Source organism: Pyrus communis, chromosome 5 (assembly GCF_041283825.1).
Source record: "Pyrus communis isolate YQ-2024b chromosome 5, ASM4128382v1, whole genome shotgun sequence".
NCBI lineage: Eukaryota > Viridiplantae > Streptophyta > Magnoliopsida > Rosales > Rosaceae > Pyrus > Pyrus communis.
This window is the reverse complement of record NC_142569.1, coordinates 163,120-185,745: the sequence shown is the minus strand read 5'-3', so window position 1 is coordinate 185,745 and position 22,626 is coordinate 163,120. Positions and strand designations below refer to the sequence as shown.

Genomic DNA, 22,626 nt, shown 5'->3' with positions numbered 1-22,626 from the left:
TCTCTACGTCTAAACCTTGCAAAGATAGTCGGGACACAAAAAAAAAAAAAAAAAAAAAAAAAGCAGAAATTAGCTCCCAGCGAGGATCGAACTCGCGACCTTTCGCTTACGAAGCGAACGCACTACCACTATGCTATGGAAGCCAATTGGTCATTTTTTTAAAAACTTTTTTATAATTAACATTTGTAGATGAACTGCTGCGAAACATCATGCACAGACTTAAACTTCTGTTATCTGTTCATGCTTAATAATTCGTTAACGGTTTAGTGATATTCTTCCTCACGTGAAAAGTCTTAGGTTCCATTTTCGCTAAAGACGAATTTGAACCATATTATTACTAGCCTACCGTAAAGTTTAATCCACATAATATCATTTGTTAAAGAAAAATAATAATAATTTAACGTGTAAAACAAACTATGATGTCACGTGAAACGTGAGAGTCGACTGGACTTTCATGTGGAGACTGGAGAAGGCATCATCAAGTTAAGGAACCATATATACTTGAATAGTTCAAATTTGTTTGGATACCCTTCAGAATTCTCCAACCTTTTTTTTATGGCTAAAGCGGTTGCCAACTTGCCGTCTTTTACAGCTTTTCTTTCTTCTGGTGCTTTTTCTCAAACCCCGGCAGCTTCTTCAATGCATTCCCCATCTCTCCCTTGCACCCTGTCAACCACAGATGACCCGGCTTGCTGCACCTTTTGTTCACCGCATAACAATACATAATCTGCATTCACAACTCCAGTTTCCAAACCCACAAAAAAAAAAGAAAAAAAGAAAAAAAAAACGGCCTTTGGTAGCGTCTATTAAGGGCCCCATACCCTGTTTTTCAAATACATTGAATTTTATTTATTTATTTAACAAACGATATTATCTAAACTAAAGGGAAGATGTGGGTTTAGCCCTCACATTAGGTTACCAATAATGTAGTTCAAATTCGCCTTTGGTGAGAATGAAACCTAAATCCTTTCACTTACAAGTAAAGAATAATACTACTAAACCGTAGTATACATTGAATTTGATACTTTAGAATAAGAGCACTTTTATATGAGACCGAAATAAAATATATAGAATAAAATTAGGGGATTTTAACAAAACACTCGGAGTACTGTTTACTTGAACGAAAAATGACATTTATACTCTAAAGAGTCATTTATGGTATTATTCACTTACAACATTTTTTTGTCTTTTTGATTAAAACTATAAAATTGAACCGTATGAAAACCGACCAGCTGCGTCAATTTAACAATTGTGACACAGCTGTCCATGTTTCTTCGACCAAACGAGGTATCAAACTGTCCACTTTCAAGTATCATGCTCAAAAGCATGTTACGATGTTGGCATTACATTGATTCCCCCCCCATCCATTTGTTGCTACCTATGATTTGGTATTTTTTCGTATTACTTTTCATTTGGTATTTTACAACTTTATCCAGTCAAAAACTCATAAGAGCTTATCTTTGTGATTAAACAAGCACGATCAAATTTCTCTGTAACTTATTAGGAATCTAATTTTGTTCTTTAATCACAAATTTGTAGACAAGTAAATGCATCCTAACATGCACATAACGATTGTTCTTGCAACAGTGATCTAGGGTACCTGTCTTATTTAAAGTTTACTATGAGTTATATTCATCTTCTACTTACAAGTAAAAAAATGTTAAGTTATAGCCCTTGTAGATATTAAGTAAGATATTAAATTATTTTTCAATTTCTTGTAAATACATCGTTGTAATAAAATTTTTGAGTAAGTCAACTATTTTTGAAAACTTTCCTTTTTTCCTTTCAGAAAATGTCCAAGCAATCAAAACTGGGACTTGGCCCGCCACGAGAGGTGTGCATTTTAGTGCAATATTTCCTAGGGTCGTCCAAAAGGTTTCAGAATGGAACAAGCTCAACTAACAATATGATACTAAAAATGGTTAAAGTTAGAGAAATTAAAATTTCAAACTAAATTTGTAAACTAAATAACATGTCATTAATAAAAAATAAGTACGTTAATTAATATTTAACTAATAATTCAATCATCAACATCCACCTCATTTGATATACAAAATTTAGTGTAAAAATTTATTTTCTCTAGTATTATTATTTTTTTAAAAAAAAAGAGAAAAACAAAAAACGGTGTTTGCCAACTAAAAAAATGGAGAAATGTGGTCAACAGGGACATGACTGGGAAATAACTAAAATATAGCGGCAATAAAGGAAATGTGCCATCTATAATAAGAGTTGTTAATATATAAAGGGGTAGGGGCAGAACTTGCGAAGTCAAAAAATTTCTCTTACATTCGCAGTTCATTTCGCATCGTTGTTCGAAAGGGCCAACCCCCCGAGACTTGAGAGAGAGAAACAAACTCGGGCACACTCAGTGAGTCACGGCCCAGAAAAAATAGACAGACAAACAAGAAGCTCCTCTTCCTCCACTACCTTGATTCTCACCCTTATCGACTCCATGAGGGAGGTCTCACTGCCCTGAAACGACAGCGTTTGCCCCCTCCCACGAAGAGATGGCCCAAAAGCTCGAGCAGCTGCTCAAGGAGGTGGGATCGAAGCTCGAGACCCCTCATTCTTCCAAAGACGCTCTCGTCAAGCTCTTAAAGGTTTTGCATTTCTCTAATTCCTTATTTTGTGTACCCAATTTTTCTTCTCCTTCGGAATTATTACTCAAAAACTTCTCCTGTTTCGTGGAAATTGACGCTCGGTAACGTTTAGTTATTTTAGTTATTTTCTGTTTGGTTGCTACGAAACAGGTGAAAAGAAAGCGAAAGCTAGTATTAGAAATTTTGAGTTCCCTTCACTTTTTCTCCATGGTAATTTCTTCGTCGAGATTGAAATTCTCGGCTACAGCATATAAATTAACTAGTTCAATTAGGGTTTTGGTGAGGAGATTAAACATAGTTAGCCTTAAGATTTCAAATTACACTTCTTTTTTGGATTTTAGGGATTCGACCGAGTGTTCAGTGAACTTTCTCTGTTTAGAAGTTTTGATTTTCTTAAATTTGAACAAGTTTGGGGGACAATTTCTCTGATTTAGGGTTAATATTCATGCCCTCGGGCTGTGTGGCTTTAGTGGTGGCTAGTTATGTCTGTGGTATTTAGATGCGAAAGAAGTGAGTGGAAGAAACAAAATCGGGATTCCAAGTATTATGTTCACTTGTGAGACTGCTCCAGATTTACACGGGGAAAGATTCTAGATTTTCTTGATAACTGGGAAAAAGTACATGACTTGACATTGAAGTTCAATTATTCTCATGATTTGTTAAATTTAAGCACATCTGATGGCAAAAAAACATTTTTGCTAGTTGTTTTGCAATGTGCCAACTATCAGTCCAAATGTGAAAGCATTTTGTACCCATTCTATGTGATAAATATTTCAGTGACCTAATGACTATAAGAATTTTAATTTGTTTATAGCCAGTAGTGGAATAGAAATATAGGTTTGTTATTCTGAATTGCAAAATGACTATAAGAATCATGGAAATTTCAATGTTATTTTATATTTTCTCGTGATGATAAGAACAGATCTTTATGATTTCATCTTTTCTGTTAACCCATTGTTCCACTAATTAATGTCTGTTGCAATTTTTCAGTTTTAAACGATACTCTAAACATTCTTCTGATAATCAGTAAAGTGGATGCATATAATTGTGTGACTTGTGTAATTTGCATGTAAATTTAGGTTGAATTTAAGATGCTATTATTATTGATTATTTTCTTCCAACTTGCAGCAAGCTGCATCATGTCTTTCGGACTTGGATCAATCACCTCCAGCGTCTACGTTGGAGTCAATGCAGCCTTTACTTAATGCAATTGTCAAGCCAGAACTGTTGAAGCATCAAGATAGAGACGTCAAGCTTCTAGTTGCAACTTGTATTTGTGAGATAACTCGGATTACTGCACCTGAAGCTCCTTATAGTGATGAAGTACTAAAGGTGCATTTATTTTATTAAGTCAGCTGGTTTAAGGATATACTGCGTTTTCATTTTGTCAATGTGTACTCTCAGTCTCACCTGATTGTTCCGAATATCTTTGCAGGATATATTTCACTTGATTGTGGGAACTTTTAGTGGATTGAAAGATACAAGTGGTCCGTCATTTGGTAGAAGAGTACTCATTTTGGAGACTCTTGCCAAATATAGGTCATGTGTTGTAATGTTGGACCTCGAATGTGATGGTCTGGTGAATGAAATGTTCAGTACATTTTTTGCAGTTGCCAGGTTTGTTTTGTTTCTTGTAATTATATGTATATGAGTTTGAACTTTGAGGAATATCTTGTTATCATATCCTTCAAAGCATATGATCATCTCTCTAAGGTGTTCCTTTCTTTTCACTATGTTTCATGAGTTAATTTACTTTGATTAAGTTACTGGAACTCTATAATCTATGTTGCTATATATTTCCAAGATAATGTCTATAGATCAGTCTGATAATGGGCATCAATTGGTTAGTTAGTTTCAAAATTAGCTTTCCTATAATGATAGAACAAAGATGCAATACTTGAAACAAGAGAACCTTAATCGCATAAAATGTGAATCCTTCAAATAGAAAGTTAACATGGGATACAACTAGTAGCAACACATGTTATCTGCTAAAACTTAAAAGTGCCCCGGGAAGGGGTGGTTGGGTTGCTGTTAATTGGTTGACTGCGTTTCTTTCTTCTTTCTAAATGTTTATTATTGAAGGAATAGTTTCTGCTTCAATTTAATAATTACTGTTTTGAAATTTGTCACATATGCAGAGATGATCACCAAGAAACTGTTTTGTCATCGATGCAAACAATCATGGTTGTGCTCTTAGAAGAGAGCGAGGAATTGCGAGATGATCTTTTGTTTATTGTATTGTCTATATTAGGTCGTAATAGAAGTGTAAGAATCTTCTCTATTTTCTGGTCTGTGGAATTAAGTTTATAGTTTTTCTGGGTCAAGTTACAATGTGTGCTGACCTTGTGAAATTCAAATACTAGGATATCACTGTGGCTGCTAGGAGGCTTGCCATGAATGTTATAGAACAGTGCACAGGAAAGCTTGAATCTGGCATTAAACAATTTCTTATATCATCAATGTCAGGAGACAACAAGTCTGAGAATCATCAGATTGATTACCATGAAGTCATCTATGATGTATATCGTTGTGCTCCCCAAATCTTATCAGGAGTTGTCCCATACCTGACAGGAGAGTTACTGGTATATACTAATCCAATGTCTGACATTTCAGCTGTTCATTCTACATGACATGGATATTTTTAGTTGGATGAACAAATTTAAAGGAAAATTTTGAACATCTGCAGACTGATCAGCTAGAAACTCGTTTAAAAGCGGTTAGTTTAGTTGGAGACCTATTCTCTCTGCCAGGCTCAACCATCTTCGAAGCCTTTCAGCCAATCTTTTCAGAGTTCTTGAAGAGGTTGACTGATAGAGTTGTGGAGGTTCGCATGTTGGTCCTCCAACATGTCAAGAGCTGTATGCTGTCAAATCCTTTCAGAGCTGAAGCTTCCGAAATAATTTGTAAGTTCTTTGGAGTATTTAGATGCATGCTGTCAAATCCTTTCATATCTTTCACCTGCTGATTGTGGGCTGAAATAACATTTTCTAGCTGCCCTCTGTGACCGGCTATTGGACTTTGAAGAAAAAGTACGAAAGCAAGTTGTTGCTGTAGTTTATGATGTGGCATGTCATGCCCTTAGTTCCATTCCACTAGAAACTATAAAACTGGTTGCAGAGCGCCTTCGAGATAAATCTGTATATACACTTGTCCCCCTTATCTTTATTTGTGTCCATTTAGTAATTTTTTTTTCCTGTCCATTTTTCATAATGCTTCATTTCCCCCTTCTCAGCTACTTGTTAAAAAGTATACCATGGAGAGGTTAGCTGAGATATTCAGGGTTTATTGCGCAAAGTGCTCTGATGGTCCACTCCTATCCAGTGATTTTGATTGGATTCCTGGGAAGATTCTGAGATGTTTTTATGACAAAGATTTCAGGTAAGCCCTTCAGGGTTTCAATTGTTTATTGGAAGTTTGCGTAGTCCAATACGTCATATACATATTTGTTATATATAGGCTTTTGCTGTTTCCATTGTACAGCAGTTGCAGATTGTGATAGGAGGAACCAAGTAATGATAGGTTCAAGATCTTGATGTATATCTAGTTCGTCCTTGTTGTGAGATTTTTATTTATTTATTTAATATATTAATTAATAAAATGCGTTATAAGAAAATTCTGATTCACTCTCTGACTTTTTTTGTTTGTCAAATGGTTTGATTAAAGATCTATTAACTACTTTTCTACGTGATGATTTGCCTATTTAAAATAACCAAGGTTCCTAGATCGACACTTGACACAGGTTGTAATCTACTAATACTATGCATGGGTAGTCTATCATGTTTGTTGTTGAGATTCAGGTTCTGACAACTGCAAGTGCAGAAACTCAAATTGTTTACAGTGAATGGTCATGATTGTATTGATGACCAACACATTAGATTTATTGTCGAGTGATAGCTTTAATAGTATTTTATATTTTGGGGTTTTCCCACTTGCTACCTTCTTTTTGAGTCTGAATGTTGAGCACTTCAATTTTGCAGATCTGATACAATTGAAAATGTTCTCTGCGAGTCCCTGTTCCCTACTAACTTTTCAGTAAAAGATAAAGTTAAACATTGGGTGAGGGTCTTCTCAAGATTTGATAAAGTTGAGGTTAAGGCTCTTGAGAAGATTCTGGAGCAGAAGCAAAGGTATGTTGTTAATGCTTGGATTGGATACCAAGCTACGACTTTCAATAATCCTCAACTTTTTGATCTTGGTATTTGATGATTTGTAAACTGATTTTCAGGGGATTTCTTCTTGGATTGCAGGTTACAACAAGAGATGCAGAAGTATCTGTCACTTAAGCAGATGCATCAGGTTAGCAAATACTCCAAGTTTGAACTGTGCAATGTCATATGATGTCCCAAGCAATGTGACTCGTTGTGATTCAAATGCAGGATGGTGATGCTCCTGAGGTCCAAAAAAAAATTCTCTTTTGCTTCCGTATAATGTCACGGTTGTTTGCTGACCCAGTTAAGGCTGAAGAGAATTTTCAATTTCTTGATCAACTGAAAGACGTTAACATCTGGAAGATCTTAACAAATCTTGTTGATCCAAACACTGGCTCCCAGCAAGCTTGCACCTTACGGGTAAGGAGTAACTCACTCACTATTGTAATATTTTATAGTAAGTTCTTTAACGATAAAAAGCGGCAAAAATGGTTTGCACTAGCAAGGCAACCTCTATCTGAAATCAAATGCCTCATGCTTTACTCTCATTCTGCCATTGCATCAACATAATGGGTGTCAATCTCACCACATTGGACATATAATTGTTACGTCAACAACTTTAGCTAGTTGATACCCCCACCTCCAACAGGGCAAAACACACACACAAAAAGACAACTAATTTGCTGCCTATATGCATTAAACTTCCTATCATATCCCACCTTCACATAGCTTTACGATTCTATGACCCGTCTAGTTTTTCTCCATTGTTCTTGCTTGATACAGCTGTAGTGGAAATTGTTCAAGGAGGTTAGAGCAAGTTGGTTTATTGCAAAGGGTTGTTTCGAGCTTCTAAGCACCAAGGCTTTAGGGAAGGGGAAGAAAGCTAAAGCTTTGTGGGGCTGTGAGGATTATTAGGGAGTGGGAGTAGAGGAACTATGGGGTAGGGTAAGATACTGGCCAGCCCTGTGGGCATCAGTTTCGAATGAGTTCAGGGAGTTCAGGGATTATTCTCTTTCTTATATAGTGAATGGATGTCTTAGCAGCCGTAAAATGAATGTGGTTCAGCTTTAGTTACTTGTAAAGTAGTCCTACTTGAGAGGTCCTAGCTAGTTTTGCTAGTTGTTTGATTTCTTATCCATTTGTTGTAATTCCTTCTATTGTTTTCATAAAATTCTATCATTTCGTCTCCAAAAAAAAAAAAGCCTGGTATAGGATATGATTTCTGAACCTAATTTTCTCTCAGCTTTCTTATTTTGTATTAGGACATGGAAACTGCATGTTGAGGTTGTATTTAAATTGATATTCATGCAAACCTTCTTTTAATTGCAGGATGATTTGCTTAGGATTCTAGGTGAAAAACACCGACTATATGATTTTCTTAGCACTTTCTCAGTGAAGTGTTCTTATCTACTTTTCAACAAAGAGCATGTAAAGGAAATTCTTCTGGAGGTTCTTGTACACAAATCTACCGCAGATATGAAATATGTGCAATCTTGCATGAATATTTTGGTGGTAAGGATACAATTCTTACTATCGCTTTTGTAGACAAATCTGTAAAATGTTTGCTCTGATTACTATCTGCTCAAGCTAGTAAACAACACTTTTCCCCTGGTCTGTGGATCAACAACTATGTCCCATATTTCTGCATACTTTTGCTTTCTTGTATTATTATATTATCTGTCAGGGACCTCAGGGTCAAATTTTTTTATCATTTGAGATTGGAGGTTCTTACAATGTTATCATCTTTGGCCTCATATATTATAGTTAGCAAGAGTTTCCAGTTTCATTCCCCCAAAATTTAATGTTATTTGAGCATTTTCAAGTCTAAATCCTAATTCTCTTCTAATGCATTTTCAGATTCTTGCACGCTTTAGTCCATTACTACTCAGTGGGACAGGAGAAGAACTAGTAAATTTGCTTAAAGACGATGATGAAACCATAAAAGAAGGGGTTTTGAATATTTTAGCAAAGGCTGGTGGTACCATCCGGGAGCATCTTGCAGTGTCATCAAGGTCCAATTGTTGGAATTTGAACTATTATGCTATTCCCCTCGTATATATTGCTGATTGTTGTCCTATATTTATGTTGCAGTTCCATAGACCTTGTATTGGAGAGGTTGTGTTTGGAGGGCAGTCGAAGACAGGCAAAGTATGCTGTACATGCCCTCGCAGCGATAACAAAGGATGATGGACTTAAATCACTCTCTGTTCTATACAAGGTTTAAGATTAGTGTTACTTTATGTGCACAATTAGATCCTCTTAAATTGTATAATATTATGATAATGTTAGCAGATGGGAAGTTGATATTTCTCAATTTGCAGAGGCTTGTGGATATGCTGGAGGAGAGGACACATTTGCCTGCTGTACTACAATCTCTGGGGTGTATAGCTCAGACTGCAATGCCAGTTTTTGAAACTAGAGAGAAGGAAATTGAAGAGTTTATAATTGAAAAGATCCTAAAGTGCAATAATGTATGCCTGTCTAATTCACTGAACTTGTGATATATCTTTAATTTTATGACACAATGATAATTTGTTTTCTTGCGTATGAATGCTTTACTTTTCAGAAATCAGGTGACTATAAAATTGCATCCTGGGATGACAAAAGTGATCTTTGTTTGCTAAAGGTTGGTCAATTTTGAGAGATTTTTATTTTTATTTATCGTATAGAATTGTGTGGGTTTAATTTCTTTGTTCATTTTGATCCTCCAAAAGGAATTAGGTAACTTTTCCAGGATATATTAGTGTAATACAGTGACTCTTTGGATTTAATACCTTTTGGCAAGCTCCTTATACATTGGGTTACTCTTTCATTTTTCTTGGTTTTTTCTTTTTTGAATTGTAGATATACGGGATAAAGACATTAGTAAAAAGTTATTTGCCTGTCAAAGATGCTCATGTTCGCTCTGGCATTGATGGTCTGCTGGAAATCTTAAGAAACACACTTTCTTGTGGAGAAATATCAAAAGACATAGAAACAAGGTAAGTTCAAAATTGTACATTTTCTGGTTATGGTTGAATCAGGTTGATCAATCTACTTCAGTTTGTTGTTTGTAATATGCGGCGTCAAATTTCACGTAAAGCTTTTGTGATCTACAGTGCAGTTGACAAGGCTCATTTGAGGCTTGCTTCTGCAAAGGCGATTCTTCGTCTGTCCAAGCACTGGAATCATAAGATACCTGTTGATATCTTCTACTTAACCTTGAAGACTTCAGAGGTGGAGTTTTTCTGGTTAATCTTTTCAGTATTACTTGCTGTATTTTTTGTTTTTGTTATGTTTTTCCTAATACAATTACTTAATTGTCGTATTCATGCAACTAGATGTCTTTTTTTGTCTTTATTTATTTGTTTATTGTTTTTGGTCTTCTAGATTAGTTTCCCTCAAGCTAAGAAAATTTTCCTGAACAAAGTTCATCAATACATGAAGGACCGGCTTTTAGATGGAAAATACGCTTGTGCATTCTTTTTTAACACATCTGGATCAAAGTCAGTGGAGTTTCAAGAGGTATCGATACTAGGATTTATTCATTCAGAGTAATCATCCTTGTTTTAGCGTGTTTATTGGCTGAAGTTTGTATTTTGGTTTAAATGGCAGGAGAAACAGAATCTCGCAGACATTATTCAAATGTATCACCAAACAAAGGTGCGGCATCTCTCCATGCAGCAATCTGATGCCAATTCATTGACTGCTTATCCGGAGTACATCCTCCCATACTTGGTTCATGCCCTTGCACATCATTCTTGCCCTAATATTGATGAATGCAAGGATGTGAAAGCATTTGAGCCGATATACCGGTATTATATTCCCTCTTACATGAATTTATAGATATGTTTTATATGAAATCAGAGCTGAAATGATTGACAAAATGAGGCTGAATTATTCTATATCTGTAGTTAAATGGTATCTTGGCATTTATTTTATTGTTAATGCTCATTCTCACTGAGTTGTCGTTTTCTGTATTTTACAGGCAATTGCACTTATTTCTGTCTATGTTGGTGCATAGAGATGATGATGTCAAGTCAGAATCTAGTAGCAACATTGAAAAGGAGGATATTTCTGCTATAATCTCTATCTTTCAAAGTATCAAGTGCTCTGAAGATATATATGATGCAACAAAGTCAAAGGTTGATTGATACTGTTTTCTTTATTCAGGTTCTCCTGAGCATATTCAATCATCGGTCCCTCCCCCTGTTCAAGCTTACTTATGTGGTACTTTGAAATTTTCAGAATTCACATGGTATTTGTGACCTTGGGCTGTCAGCTACCAAGCGCTTATCCCCAAAGGAGTATGATTTACAAGGATTGCCTGCATCAGTTCCTCTACCTTCTATGTTGTACAAACAGTATGACAAGAAAGAAGGAGATGACTCTATGGTAAGGGATCCCTTTTCCTTTTTAAGTCACTTGCTGGATAAGGCAGGTAATGTAATGATCAAGAGCAGGTGCCTTGCCTATGTGTTGAGCATGCGGTTATAGTTTCTGGAATGAGAGATTAAACCCACATTTTAGACTTAGAAAGTGGACTATTCTGATTTCTTGCTTGTGTACAAGAGTTAAGAACTCAAAACAACATGACTTCCAAAGAAAAATAGCGTAATTATTTTCAAGAATTAGTCACTCTCCATGATATGTGATTGAGCCAGACTGCTTAAGATATTCTAATGCTTTGTGCTAAACTACTTGGGTTAAAGTTAAACCAACATCAAGTTTTTCTTGTAATATTTTGCTAATTTTGGTCATATTCTCAATTTCTTATGATACCAATTTAGTGCTTGTGTTTGATAGGCCAGTGAAGGGAAAACGTGGTTGGCCGATGACTCTGTGCTGGCTCACTTTGAATCTCTTAAGTTAGAGTCTAGTGAGATGGTATGTTATAATACTGAAGAACACTTGCACTCTTGAAATATGCTGTGATATTTGGTGTATCATTGATCTTTTAGTAACTTGTATGCGTTTCTTTCATCACAATAGGGACTTTCAGAGATTGCTGAAGATGAACTTATGAAAGATGGTGAAAGAGATGGAGGTGAAGTGCCTTTAGGAAGAATTATAAAGCGCTTAAGATCTCAAAATTCCAAGGCTAAAAAGGCAAAAAAGAACAAGGCATCATCAGCTGATGCAGAGAATGCTGAAAATAGTGTTGATATATTGAAAATGGTCAGGGATATAAATTTGGATAATTTGGAAAAGCCTTCTAAGTTTGTGTCAAGCAACGGTCATGAAAATCTTCCAAGCAAGAAATCAAGAATGGATCTAAAGCACGAAAAGGAAAACAAAAGAAAATCTACCGAGGCAACGTCTGTCCCCATTCCTAAACGTAGGAGGTCATCATCCGCTCATGGTGCTTTCAGATCACCTAGAAGTACTTCAAAGTCTCCTCTAAGTGCTTCAGTAGACGATGTAGACAATGTAATAATTTTATCATTTCAATCCATCGACATGAATGCTAGGATTCACCACAGCTCTAAAATTAAATGTCTATGCAGAGAAAACTGGTTCAAGGCACCGAGTCAGATTTGTTGGTTTCATGCTTCCGGAAGAATGCTACCTCCTCGTCACAACGTAAAGGCAGGGCCTCTGACCATGGTCTTAATGATGAGACAAATGAAGTTGGAGAAGCCAGTGACCATGAAGTGAGTTCTCTTCCAACTTTTTTTTATTCAAAATGCATAACATCATGGTTCTTTTAGCTGTTCAACATTGTAATAAACTTATGTTCTACCTTTATTGCAGGAGCCTAATGTGCTGGAGGCTGACAAGGAAGACCTAAATAGTGATTTCAACTCTCCTGCAGGATCCATCAAGAAGCGGAAAAGAAAGAGCATTTCTGGTTTGGCAAAGGTAGTTGATTTACACCTTCATATCCAACATCACAGTGGTGATGTCATTAAAACTGGCGCACCTTCCATTATGGTATCATTAGTATGTTGTTTCTGAACTGATGCAGTTTTCTATTTTCATCCGTAGTGCAAATTCAAGGAAAGTGGAAAAGATGTCGAAGACTTGATTGGTTGCAGAATAAAAGTTTGGTGGCCAATGGATAAGCGGTGAGTGCTCTAATAGATAATCTGCAGACAAGACATACAGATTGAAGCTTTCCTTTTTGCTGATTATTATACCCAAAAACTGTCCCTTTCATTTCTAATTTCCGTCTTACATTGCTACTATATGATTATGAACTAGTTTATAAGAACCAGAATATAAATAAGCACTAAAATACTTATTTGGCTTATTTTAAAATCTACAGATTTTATGAAGGCACAGTGAAGTCGTTCGATACGTTAAAGAGGAAGCATGTGGTAAGCTGCACTTTCTTTCCCTTATCATCTCTTGGATATATAGATAGCCTGTTGTAAATGTGCACATTTACAAATAATTTTCACTTGTTTATGTCATATGGAAGATACTGTATGAAGATGGAGATGTAGAAGTACTACGGTTAGAAAAGGAACGGTGGGAGCTCATTGACAAAGGTCGCAAGCCCACAAAGGTGTGAAAAGTTTTGATCAGAATTCTCTCCTCTAGCTGATAGCGTTCTGCAGTTCTACTTCACATTTCCAGTAAAGGAACACATCATGACATAATTCTGACACATTACATGTTTCCTCATTTACAGAAGTTAAATTCGTCAAATAAATCCCCTTCAAAAGAAGTGTAAGTATGGTCTTTCTGATGCAAGCCTGTAGATTATATGTTCTTCAAAGTGATTCACCTAACGATTTTGGGGAATATTTGTTAGCCTTGAACGGGATAGTGGTATTGATGTCTATGGTACGCCATCTCATTTTCTTCTCTTTTATTATTACAGGTCCCCTGGTCAAAAGAATAAGCGCACAGGTGGTTCGCGAGAGAACAAAAAACCAATTAAAACGTGAGTGAAGTTTGCATCCCTTGCTTATTTGTCTGGTACTTTTTCTTTTTCTTAATAATGAAAATTGTAAATGTGATTGGTCTCTGATTTTGTAGAGTTAAAAGGAAAAGAACACCAAAGAAAAACTCGGCTGGGAAGAAGGGCGTATCAAAAAGAAATCATTGGGGAAGTAGGGAAAAAGAGAGTTCTGAAGTATCGAATGATGAGCCTGCCCTTACATCTAAAATTGATGAAATCGACTCAGGTAAGATTTCTCATCAGTTTTCATCTTGATGCCATAGTGCTTGTGACATATGATATACCTATCTGTAACGGCAATGACGTTTGGTGCAAAGGTCTGGGTGGACCTGTAAGAATTCTGACATGTAATGAAACGTAATGATGGCTGATCCATGTTTTGTTTGCGTAATGATTCCATGTTTTGTTTGTGTATCTAATCTTGAATCAATTTCTTTTGCAGGTAGTTCAGAAGAAGAGAATGCTGAAAAAGTGGACGAGAACGTGACAGATGAGGGGGAATCTGACACGGAAGTGAAGTTTGTTTCTGAAGGACAAGGGTTGAAAGATGCAGAAGAAAGTCCAAATAATACTGAGGAATCTGATGAAGAGAATACTGGTTCGGAAGGGATCCCTGCTGAAGACATGGACAGTATCCCACAAGATGCCGAAAATGGAAATGAGGAGATGCAACACTCAGAAGAGAAAGAAGCAGATGAACTAAGTGGAGGGTCAAGAGGGGTTAACGAGGAAGATGCGTCAGATTCTGAAAGGACTCAAGAAAAAGATGATATTTCTGGTAGTCCCTTGAAACAGGAGAAATCCCATGTAGAGCCTTCAAGTCTTTCTGATGCCGGAGATGACGAACTTTCTGATGATGAGCCTCTTGTACTGGCCTCCAGCCTTGCTTTTTTTTTTTATATGCAAAATGCTAAAGCTGTGTTAGTGGCATTTTAAAGTGAAATTCTTAGTTTTAATCGTCTTGTTTCTTGTGTGCCATGGATGCAGGGCAAGTGGACGCAACGAGTAGTGAAAAAAGGTTCAAAGCGAGTGCGATAAGTGGTGGAGCCATTTTGTACCACTTTTACCTTGGGTTGGCTGCGAGGCTGTGAGTAATCTGTGGCGTTGCAGTATGGCGTGGGTGGTGAAAGAAGAATGAAGAATGAAGAAGGGTGGCCGGCAGCATTGATGTAGAATGTAAAAAAGACAGCGTAGGCATATAATATGCATATCCCACTGACTGTAGGTGAAGAAGTGTTAAATGGTTGTAACATTTTGGGTATCTTTAGCGACAGCAGCGACTGTACGTACTAGACCTGGGACTTGGTAATGGTTAGCTGATAGATTTTGACATGCGATGAATGGGCTCTAGTCGAGTCTGAGTATAGTCTAGTTGACGCTAGTTTACCACCACAATTTATGCTTGAATGGCCGCGACATGTACAGTAGAGTTTATACGTGGGGATAATCGTGTGTTGTGTTTGTGTGTTAATTCTTGCTTGAATCCTAATAACATCCATGGAAGTGATAATTGGAGGGCTTTGTTTTTTTTCTTCTTCTTGTTGAGTTTCATGTGAATGTTGGATTCGTTTTTCGGATTAGCTAGCTTTGTTTGCAGACAGCGGAGGGCAATTGAGCTTTCTAATGATAATTGTTCACATGGAATGGAATAAAATGGAAAGACGCAAGTTTGTTTGTTTATATATTCTTCACCCGCTCACCCACAAGGGCCACTACACCACCATTATGTACCGTATATACCATCACCATGTGTTTCAAGTTCATCTTTGATTTCGTATGCTAATGTAAGGAAAGGCATCCCTTCATATCCCTTCCACGTAATTCACCAAGCTAGGGCATCCGGATCATTAAAATTTGGATCCAACGGCTAACGTTATCATAAATTTTAAAGTGAGCTTCTGTTTGTAGCCGTTGGATCAAATTTCAATGATCCAAATCCTCGAACTTGATGGATTAGGAGGAAATGATCCCTTTCCCTAATATAATACAGCGATTATTGGCAAGCAATTATTATTTACGTTTCCTAAATGAATGAAATGACATCAAGAGTCATCAGACGGTCCCCACTAATCTATAGCTCACTCGGATCGGACTAGAGCAGATGTTGTGTGTGTCCTACCTTTGGTCAAGTCTTGACTGGCACGTGCCCGCGTTAATCCACTACTGATGCCATCATCAACTCCTCAGCCAACCTTAGTGACCGGTTACCTGGTATTCCCGCTTCCGCTGGCTGTCCAAGTGTCTCCTTATTTTGACGGTAAATAAAACCAGAAAACCCATTACTAATACTAAACCAGAGGGAGAGCGGGAGAGCGGGAGGAGGAGAGGGCCATAAAATCCAGTTCCATAGGATCAATTCAATATTAATTCTTGTTCATAAATCCTTAAAAACAAATCTCTACTGCCACTGCCTGTGCCTGGTAAGTCAAGTGAAGTGCTTCTCTTTCTTTCTTTCTTTCTTTCTTTGGTTTTTGCTTTTCATGCTTCTAAATTACTGCACTTGTTCTCCACATATGATAATACAAATTAACTACTTAATTTTATTTTATTTTTTTTTTAGTTTAATTTGTTCAGTGAGTGAGTGCTGGGTGGCCAATGGCTTTTATTTCCTTGCAATGTTTTGGTTTTGCTGCCTTTGAGTTTCTTGTTAATAATATATATATTTTTGGATATAAAATGTGACATAGATAATCTGGTTAATCTGGTTATTGGTTGCTAAAACAAGCTTCTTTTTTCCTTTTCTGTTTTTAATTTTCTGCAAAGCCTCTGTCTTTTATTTTCACACACAAGTCAAGCGAACTATATGTATATTATTTATCGGTTTATTTTATGTGATCGATCTAAGATATTCTTGAATAGTCACACAGCTTTTTCTCAAATACACATGTTATTTTAAACTGGATTCTTAAAGTTATGTGGAATTGTTAGTAACTCCGCCTTTTCGTTTACTGAGTTTTTCTTCTTCTTTCACAAATATTCTGTGAAGTTCCATGGAAATTGTTTTCTTTTTGTAAATGGTTAGATATGTCTGAGTCATGTGCAGAAGTTGGCAAATTTCTGGAAAGTGGAAAGGAAGTATGGGAGATTCATTGGGTTTGATAAAAGTTACAGTCGTGCAAGGGAAAAGACTGGTAATCCGGGATTTCAAGAGCAGCGACCCTTATGTTGTTGTCAAGTTGGGCAATCAGGTGAATTTGATGTCCTTTTTTTTTCTCAACCGTTTTCATGAAATTCATAGTTTTGCTTTAATACTACGCGGCATGCACAGACACACATATTCTTGTTCACAGACACACATGACTTTGTAGAACTCACCCTGAGCTGAGTGCATTGTATTGTCTTCAGGAGAATTTGTGTTACTGTCCTCATAAGCTTACTTGATAAATAACCGGGAAAAGAGTGGGACTTGAAAAGAGGATGGGAGACGGGGGAACTCAAACAAGTAACCTGTCTTTATACTCTAGGAAGGATGAGTATCAGTTCCCCTTTTAACCGACGTTGAATCAAATTTCCTACAAAATATGTTGAGTGAAAGCAAAGTTACGCAATCTATCTTCTAGGCTTAATGACCTGGACCAAAAGATTCTGTTGATATGATTATGGTAGCAAGAGGGCTACCTCGCTTCTTTATTGTTTAGCCTATCAACTGGAAGAAGTTAGTTTTACCAACTCATTGAGAACCCTTCATATTTCACTCAGTCTTTACTATGGCCAGATTAATCTTGGTCTGGATGTATGATTCCAATTTCCTTCAAATAGTTTATCAAGAGACCAAATTGCTTGAATTGATTCCTTCACATGCTAAGATTATAGTTTTTTTTTCCGATCGCGCACTCTTCAACGATATGAGGAATTGGAATATCCTGTTGTCTTTACTTCAAATTTCGTGTATGAGGCCTTCACAGTTCTGGCATTACTATAGACTAGAGTATCATTTGAGCGTTTCTTTGAGGGGCCTGTTTGTAAACAGGCTCAGAGTATCTTACGTATTAATTACTTTGGATGTGCATAAAGTTGTTTTACAATAAAAGTTGAACTTTGAAGCGACTCATTAGTATTATCTGTACCAGGGGGCTAAAACCAAGGTTATCAACAGTTGCCTCAATCCAGTTTGGAATGAAGAGCTAAGCTTCTTCCTTAAGGAGCCGATTGAAGTTCTAAGTTTGGTAAGTTGGGCATTTGAATTTGATGGTGACCAGTTCTTCTGATGAGCTTAATATATTATGTTGTTGTGTTTGATAGTGTTTTGCCAAAATTAGACCATTATTTTTCCTTAATTTGTACATGTTTCGTCATTTCAGTTTTGGTTTTAGTCCAGTTAATTTTTAATTTTCAGATTTTATTATGTTCACTGTTGTTTTGAAATCAATATTCCTGAGTAATTTGCTGATGATTGATTATATAGTTGGTAAAGATGACTTGGGAAATACTATTCCCGTTACAACTCTTTTAGGCTTGTATGACATGACAAAAGGTCTTTTTCCGTAGGAAGTGTTCGACAAAGACTTTCTGAAGACGGATGATAAGATGGGACATGCTCACCTCAGCCTTCAGCCAATAGTCTCCGCAGCTAGATTGAGACAGATTTTGAGTGTTTCATCCGGTGAGACAACATTAAGGAAGGTTGTCCCAGATGGTGAAAATTGCCTAGTTAGGGAAAGCTCCATCGCTTGTGTAGACGGTGAGGTGGTGCAGAGTGTTTGGTTGAGGCTTTGTGACGTCGAGTCAGGGGAAATAGAACTGAAAATCAAGTTACCTAAAGCGCTCGGCTTAGGTGTAGACCTCTTAACAGTGGGGAGAATATAGCTTGGTCATTTTCTGTTGCAACTCCTCTAGGAAAACCTAGTCTGAATATGTACTAGGCTACTAGCCCAGCTGCCCAAGGGGGGAGTTGGTTGTTTGAACTTGTGAAGACTCATTAATCTGGAATCCTGTGCATGTTTAAATGTAATCTAGGTTTTATGGATACTGTAGAAACTCGAGGTTTTGCTTATTGATTAAGGGAGTAGCTGATCACATTCTCATCTATTTTCTCTTGTTCATGACTTTCTCCTTCTAATTAAGTAAACATGCAAAAGAACGACTCTATTTTTCATCATTGACTCGACTGAACTGAAAAACCTACTGCAAATATGGAGTTAGGTCAGTTGGTCAGTACAGTATGCTCACCCCTTTCGTCCAAGCTTGAATCCACCCCTCTATATTAGAGTATTATTTTGTCAAGAAAGACTCCTTTTCGAGTGAAACGTTTTTGTTTTGTGGCGGAGGGAAAATATCTTATGGGGGTCAGTTTGTATAATAGAATATTCGAATCACCACTGTAGTGGTAAAATGCACGATATGGGACGTGTAGGTCCGCGTGTCTTATTATATGTATTAACGGGTATAGTTGAAGAGGTTGCATTGCATTCATGCATTGTTTTCAATAATGATTTGATATTTGGCTATATGATTCTATGACACTTAATTTAATATTGGCAATTTACTGTGGTAATGTTATGTCCCTACTAAGCTATTGAAGCTCATCCCTCTATTGTTATGCAAGTATACGAACTAGACATTCAAAAAAGTAGACGTGATGAGATCGGATTAGATGTGAGAATAGAATGTTTATTCATCTATTTATTGTAGGTTGTAAAGAATTCTTGATTTGTTTAAGAATCATGAATTATTTTTACAAGAGGAATTTTTTTTCCAACCCGTTTTAGTTTCCTTTTAATTATTTAATTTTTTTTACTCATATTTCGGATTTGAGTTCGAGTTTTTATTGTCGACCCCGGGTTCGGGGCATGACATTTTTCGTGAGCAGAAAGGAGAACTTTATAAGGTGTTTCAAAGCGGTTTTATGATTTATTGAGTAACAACAAGTACACTTAGTAGAATATTTAAGCCGAAAACTAAAAATAAGTGAAAAATACAATAGTGAGGACCAAAACATCGTCAAATGGGGTTCCACCCTACAAAATCTCATTGGAAAGTCTTCCCTTAATTTTCAAAATTTCACGCTAAGGTGAAGGTGAAAATAAATAGATTGAATGATGATTAATGAGAGATATAGTCTTAAAATCACATGTAGGTGAGACTTAAACAAAAAATAACAAAATTTTGTTTTGTTCAATAATTTTTCATCATTTTTTGGTTGACAAAGAGGGTTCTATTAATATGTAGTTTAGATTTATATATATAAAAAAAAAAGGAGAAGTCACATGTGACTTTCTCTCACCCTCAAGAATTTGAATCATTTTTTTACATTTTTGTTAATTTTTATTTTATTTATCTTACCAGTACAACAAACTATCATATTCATGTTCTTCAAAATATATTTTTCCGTGCGTGGAGCCCGACTCGTTTTTTGAGCACCCGGGAGTTCCCCTCGTTCTGCGTGCGCAGAGCCCACCTTGTCTTGTTTGCCCGGGTTCTTGTCGTCATGCATGTGAGGTGTTTGTATCGTTGCATGCCAGAAGCCTACCTATTTTACGTCCATGAAGCTTGCGTCGTTTTGGCGTGCACGGAACTAGCCTCGTTTTCCGTGCGCAAGGCTGGCCTCAATTTGTGCAATGTATCCCGCCTTATTTTCCATGCACATAGCTCACCTCGTTTTGTGTGCCAGAATCTCGCCCATTTTTTCTATGAGTGGAACCCGCCTTGTTCAGCGTGTCATGGTTCTCCTTGTTCTATGTGAGCTGAGTCCACCTCGTTTTGCTTGCATCGAGCGTGCCTAACACCTATGTTTTTTTTTTCGAAAAAAATGCAGATTTTTTTTTTCTCAAAATATTTTTCCTGAGAATTAATTTAAACTATTTAATAAATTTTGAAGCAGTTTTACGGTTGATTGAGCAACAAATGTTTACTTGGTAGAATATTTAAGCCAAAAACCAGAAAAATAAGTGAAAAATACAATAGTGAGGACCAAAACATTGTCAAATGGGGTTCCACCCTCAAGAATCTCAACGGAAAGTCCTCCTTTAATTTTCAAAATTTCACGCTGAGGCGAAGGTGAAAATAAATAGATTGAACGATTATTTATGTACAAATTTGCAAAATTGACTAAAAAATGTGAGATACCCATGTTTTTTTTTTTTGTGAAAAATGCAAATTTTTTATTTTTACAAAATATTTTCCATGAGCATTAAGTAGAACTTTATAAGGTGTTTCAAAGTGGTTTTATGATTTATTGAGTAGAAAATGTACACTTAGTAGAATATTTAAGCCGAAAACAAAAAAAATAAGTGAATAATATAGTAGTGAGCCCCAGAACATTGTAGAAAGGGGTTCCACACTCAAGAATCTCAACGAAAAGTCTCACCTTAATTTTTAAAACTTCACAATGATGCGAAGGTGAAATAAATAGATTGAACGGTGATTTATGTACGAATTTGCAAAACCGACTGAAAATAGTGAGTGTTAACCCGCGTTTTTATTCTGAAAAATGCAAATTTTTATTTTCGCGAAATATTTTATGTGAGCATTAAGGAGAAGTTTGTAAGGTGTTCCGAAGCGGTTTTATAATTTATTGAGCAACAAATGTATACTTAGTAGAATATTTAAGCCGAAAACTAAAAAAATAATTGAAAAATACAATAGTGAGGACCAAAACATTGTCAAATGGGGTTCCACCCTCAAGAATCTCAATGGAAAGTCTTCCTTTAATTTTCAAAATTTCACGTTGAGGCAAAGATGAAAATAAATAGATTGAACGATGATTTATGTACGAATTTGCAAAACCGACTAAAAACCGTGAGTGGTAACCCACGTTTTTTTGTGAAAAATGCAAATTGTTTATTTTCGCGAAATATTTTTCATGAGCATAAAGGAGAATTCTATGAGGCGTTTTGAAGCAGTTTTAAAATTTATGGAGCAACAAATGTACACTAAGTAGAATATTTAAGCTGAAAACTAGAAAAATAAGTTAAAAATACAATAGTGAGGACCAAAACATTGTCAAATGGGGTTCCACCGTCAAGAATCTCAACGGAAGGTCTTCTTTTAATTTTCAAAATTTCACGCTAAGGCGAAGGTGAAAAGAAATAGGTTGAACGATTATTTATGTACGAATTTGCAAAACCGACTGCAAACAGTAACTCACGTTTTTATTCTAAAAAATGCAAAATTTTATTTTCATGAAATATTTTCCGTGAGCATTAAGGAGAACTTTATAAGGTGTTTCAAAGAGGTTTTATGATTTATCGAACACAAAATGTACACTTAGTAGAATATTTAAGCCGAAAACTTAAAAAAATAAATGAATCAAACAGTAGTGAGGCCCAGAACATTGTCAAAAGGGGTTCTACACTCAATAATCTCAACGGAAAGTCTCATCTTAATTTTAAAAACTTCATAGTGAGGCGAAGGTGACAATAAATAGATTGAACGGTGATTTATGTACGAATTTGCAAAACCGATTGAAAACAGTGCACCCGTGTTTCTGTTCTTCTGGAAAGTACAAATTTTCATTTTCGCGAAATATTTTCCAGGAGTGAGGACCAAAACATTGTCAAATGGGGTTCCACCCTCAAGAATCCCAATGGAAAGTCTTCCTTTAATTTTCAAAATTTCACGCTGACGCAAAGGTGAAAATAAATGGATTGAACGATGATTTATGTACAAATTTGCAAAACCGACTAAAAACAGTAACTCATGTTTTTATTCTGAAAAATGCAAATTTTTATTTTCGCAAAATATTTTTGATGAGCATGAAGGAGAAGTTTATAAGGCGTTCCGAAGTGGTTTTATGATTTATTGAGCAACAAATGTACACTTAGTAAAATATTTAAGCCGAAAACTATAAAATAAATGAAAAATACAATAGTGAGGACCAAAACATTGTCAAATGGGGTTCCACCATCAAGAATCTCAACAGAAAGTCTTCATTTAATTTTCAAAATTTCACGTTGAGATGAAGGTGAAAATAAATAGATTGAACGATAATTTATATACGAATTTACAAAATCGGCTAAAAACCCACGTTTTTTTTGTGAAAAATGAAAAT

General features: G+C 36.1%; 2 protein-coding genes and 1 non-coding gene across 3 annotated transcripts; 2 read left to right on the top strand and 1 right to left on the bottom strand.

Moving 5' to 3' along the window:
- Positions 1–71: 71 nt before the first annotated feature.
- Positions 72–143, bottom strand: TRNAT-CGU (transfer RNA threonine (anticodon CGU)). The gene has a single exon. It is a non-coding gene; the product is annotated as a tRNA-Thr (tRNA).
- Positions 144–2,245: 2,102 nt separating this feature from the next.
- LOC137725146 (sister chromatid cohesion protein PDS5 homolog A) lies at positions 2,246–15,168 on the top strand. Its single transcript, XM_068463735.2, has 34 exons — positions 2,246–2,600; positions 3,729–3,932; positions 4,036–4,217; positions 4,739–4,865; positions 4,964–5,182; positions 5,287–5,503; positions 5,592–5,737; positions 5,833–5,978; positions 6,578–6,727; positions 6,848–6,896; positions 6,977–7,168; positions 8,078–8,260; positions 8,606–8,760; positions 8,840–8,966; positions 9,070–9,219; positions 9,315–9,374; positions 9,593–9,729; positions 9,847–9,964; positions 10,118–10,252; positions 10,343–10,542; positions 10,716–10,872; positions 10,976–11,122; positions 11,534–11,614; positions 11,720–12,157; positions 12,235–12,381; positions 12,482–12,589; positions 12,716–12,795; positions 12,996–13,047; positions 13,152–13,238; positions 13,365–13,402; positions 13,557–13,619; positions 13,715–13,863; positions 14,080–14,504; positions 14,625–15,168. The coding sequence occupies exons 1-34, from the start codon at positions 2,508–2,510 to the stop codon at positions 14,673–14,675; spliced, it is 5,013 nt and encodes a 1,670-aa protein (XP_068319836.1). The 5' UTR covers positions 2,246–2,507; the 3' UTR covers positions 14,676–15,168.
- A 751-nt stretch (positions 15,169–15,919) lies between these two features.
- LOC137726893 (protein C2-DOMAIN ABA-RELATED 11) lies at positions 15,920–18,665 on the top strand. Its single transcript, XM_068465844.2, has 4 exons — positions 15,920–16,057; positions 16,681–16,825; positions 17,708–17,803; positions 18,126–18,665. Exons 2-4 carry the CDS (start codon positions 16,715–16,717, stop codon positions 18,441–18,443), a joined length of 525 nt encoding a protein of 174 aa, XP_068321945.1. The 5' UTR covers positions 15,920–16,057; positions 16,681–16,714; the 3' UTR covers positions 18,444–18,665.
- The last annotated feature ends 3,961 nt before the right edge of the window (positions 18,666–22,626 follow it).

Excerpts from the sequence above, each read along its gene's own strand:
- LOC137725146 (XM_068463735.2), top strand. The coding sequence starts at position 2,508 with ATGGCCCAAAAGCTCGAGCAGCTGCTCAAGGAGGTGGGATCGAAGCTC. Across the intron at positions 2,601-3,728 it reads CTCTCGTCAAGCTCTTAAAG|CAAGCTGCATCATGTCTTTC; the intron begins GTTTTGCATTTC and ends TCCAACTTGCAG. Across the intron at positions 4,218-4,738 it reads ACATTTTTTGCAGTTGCCAG|AGATGATCACCAAGAAACTG; the intron begins GTTTGTTTTGTT and ends TCACATATGCAG.
- LOC137726893 (XM_068465844.2), top strand. The coding sequence starts at position 16,715 with ATGGGAGATTCATTGGGTTTGATAAAAGTTACAGTCGTGCAAGGGAAA. Across the intron at positions 16,826-17,707 it reads TTGTCAAGTTGGGCAATCAG|GGGGCTAAAACCAAGGTTAT; the intron begins GTGAATTTGATG and ends TATCTGTACCAG. Across the intron at positions 17,804-18,125 it reads CGATTGAAGTTCTAAGTTTG|GAAGTGTTCGACAAAGACTT; the intron begins GTAAGTTGGGCA and ends CTTTTTCCGTAG.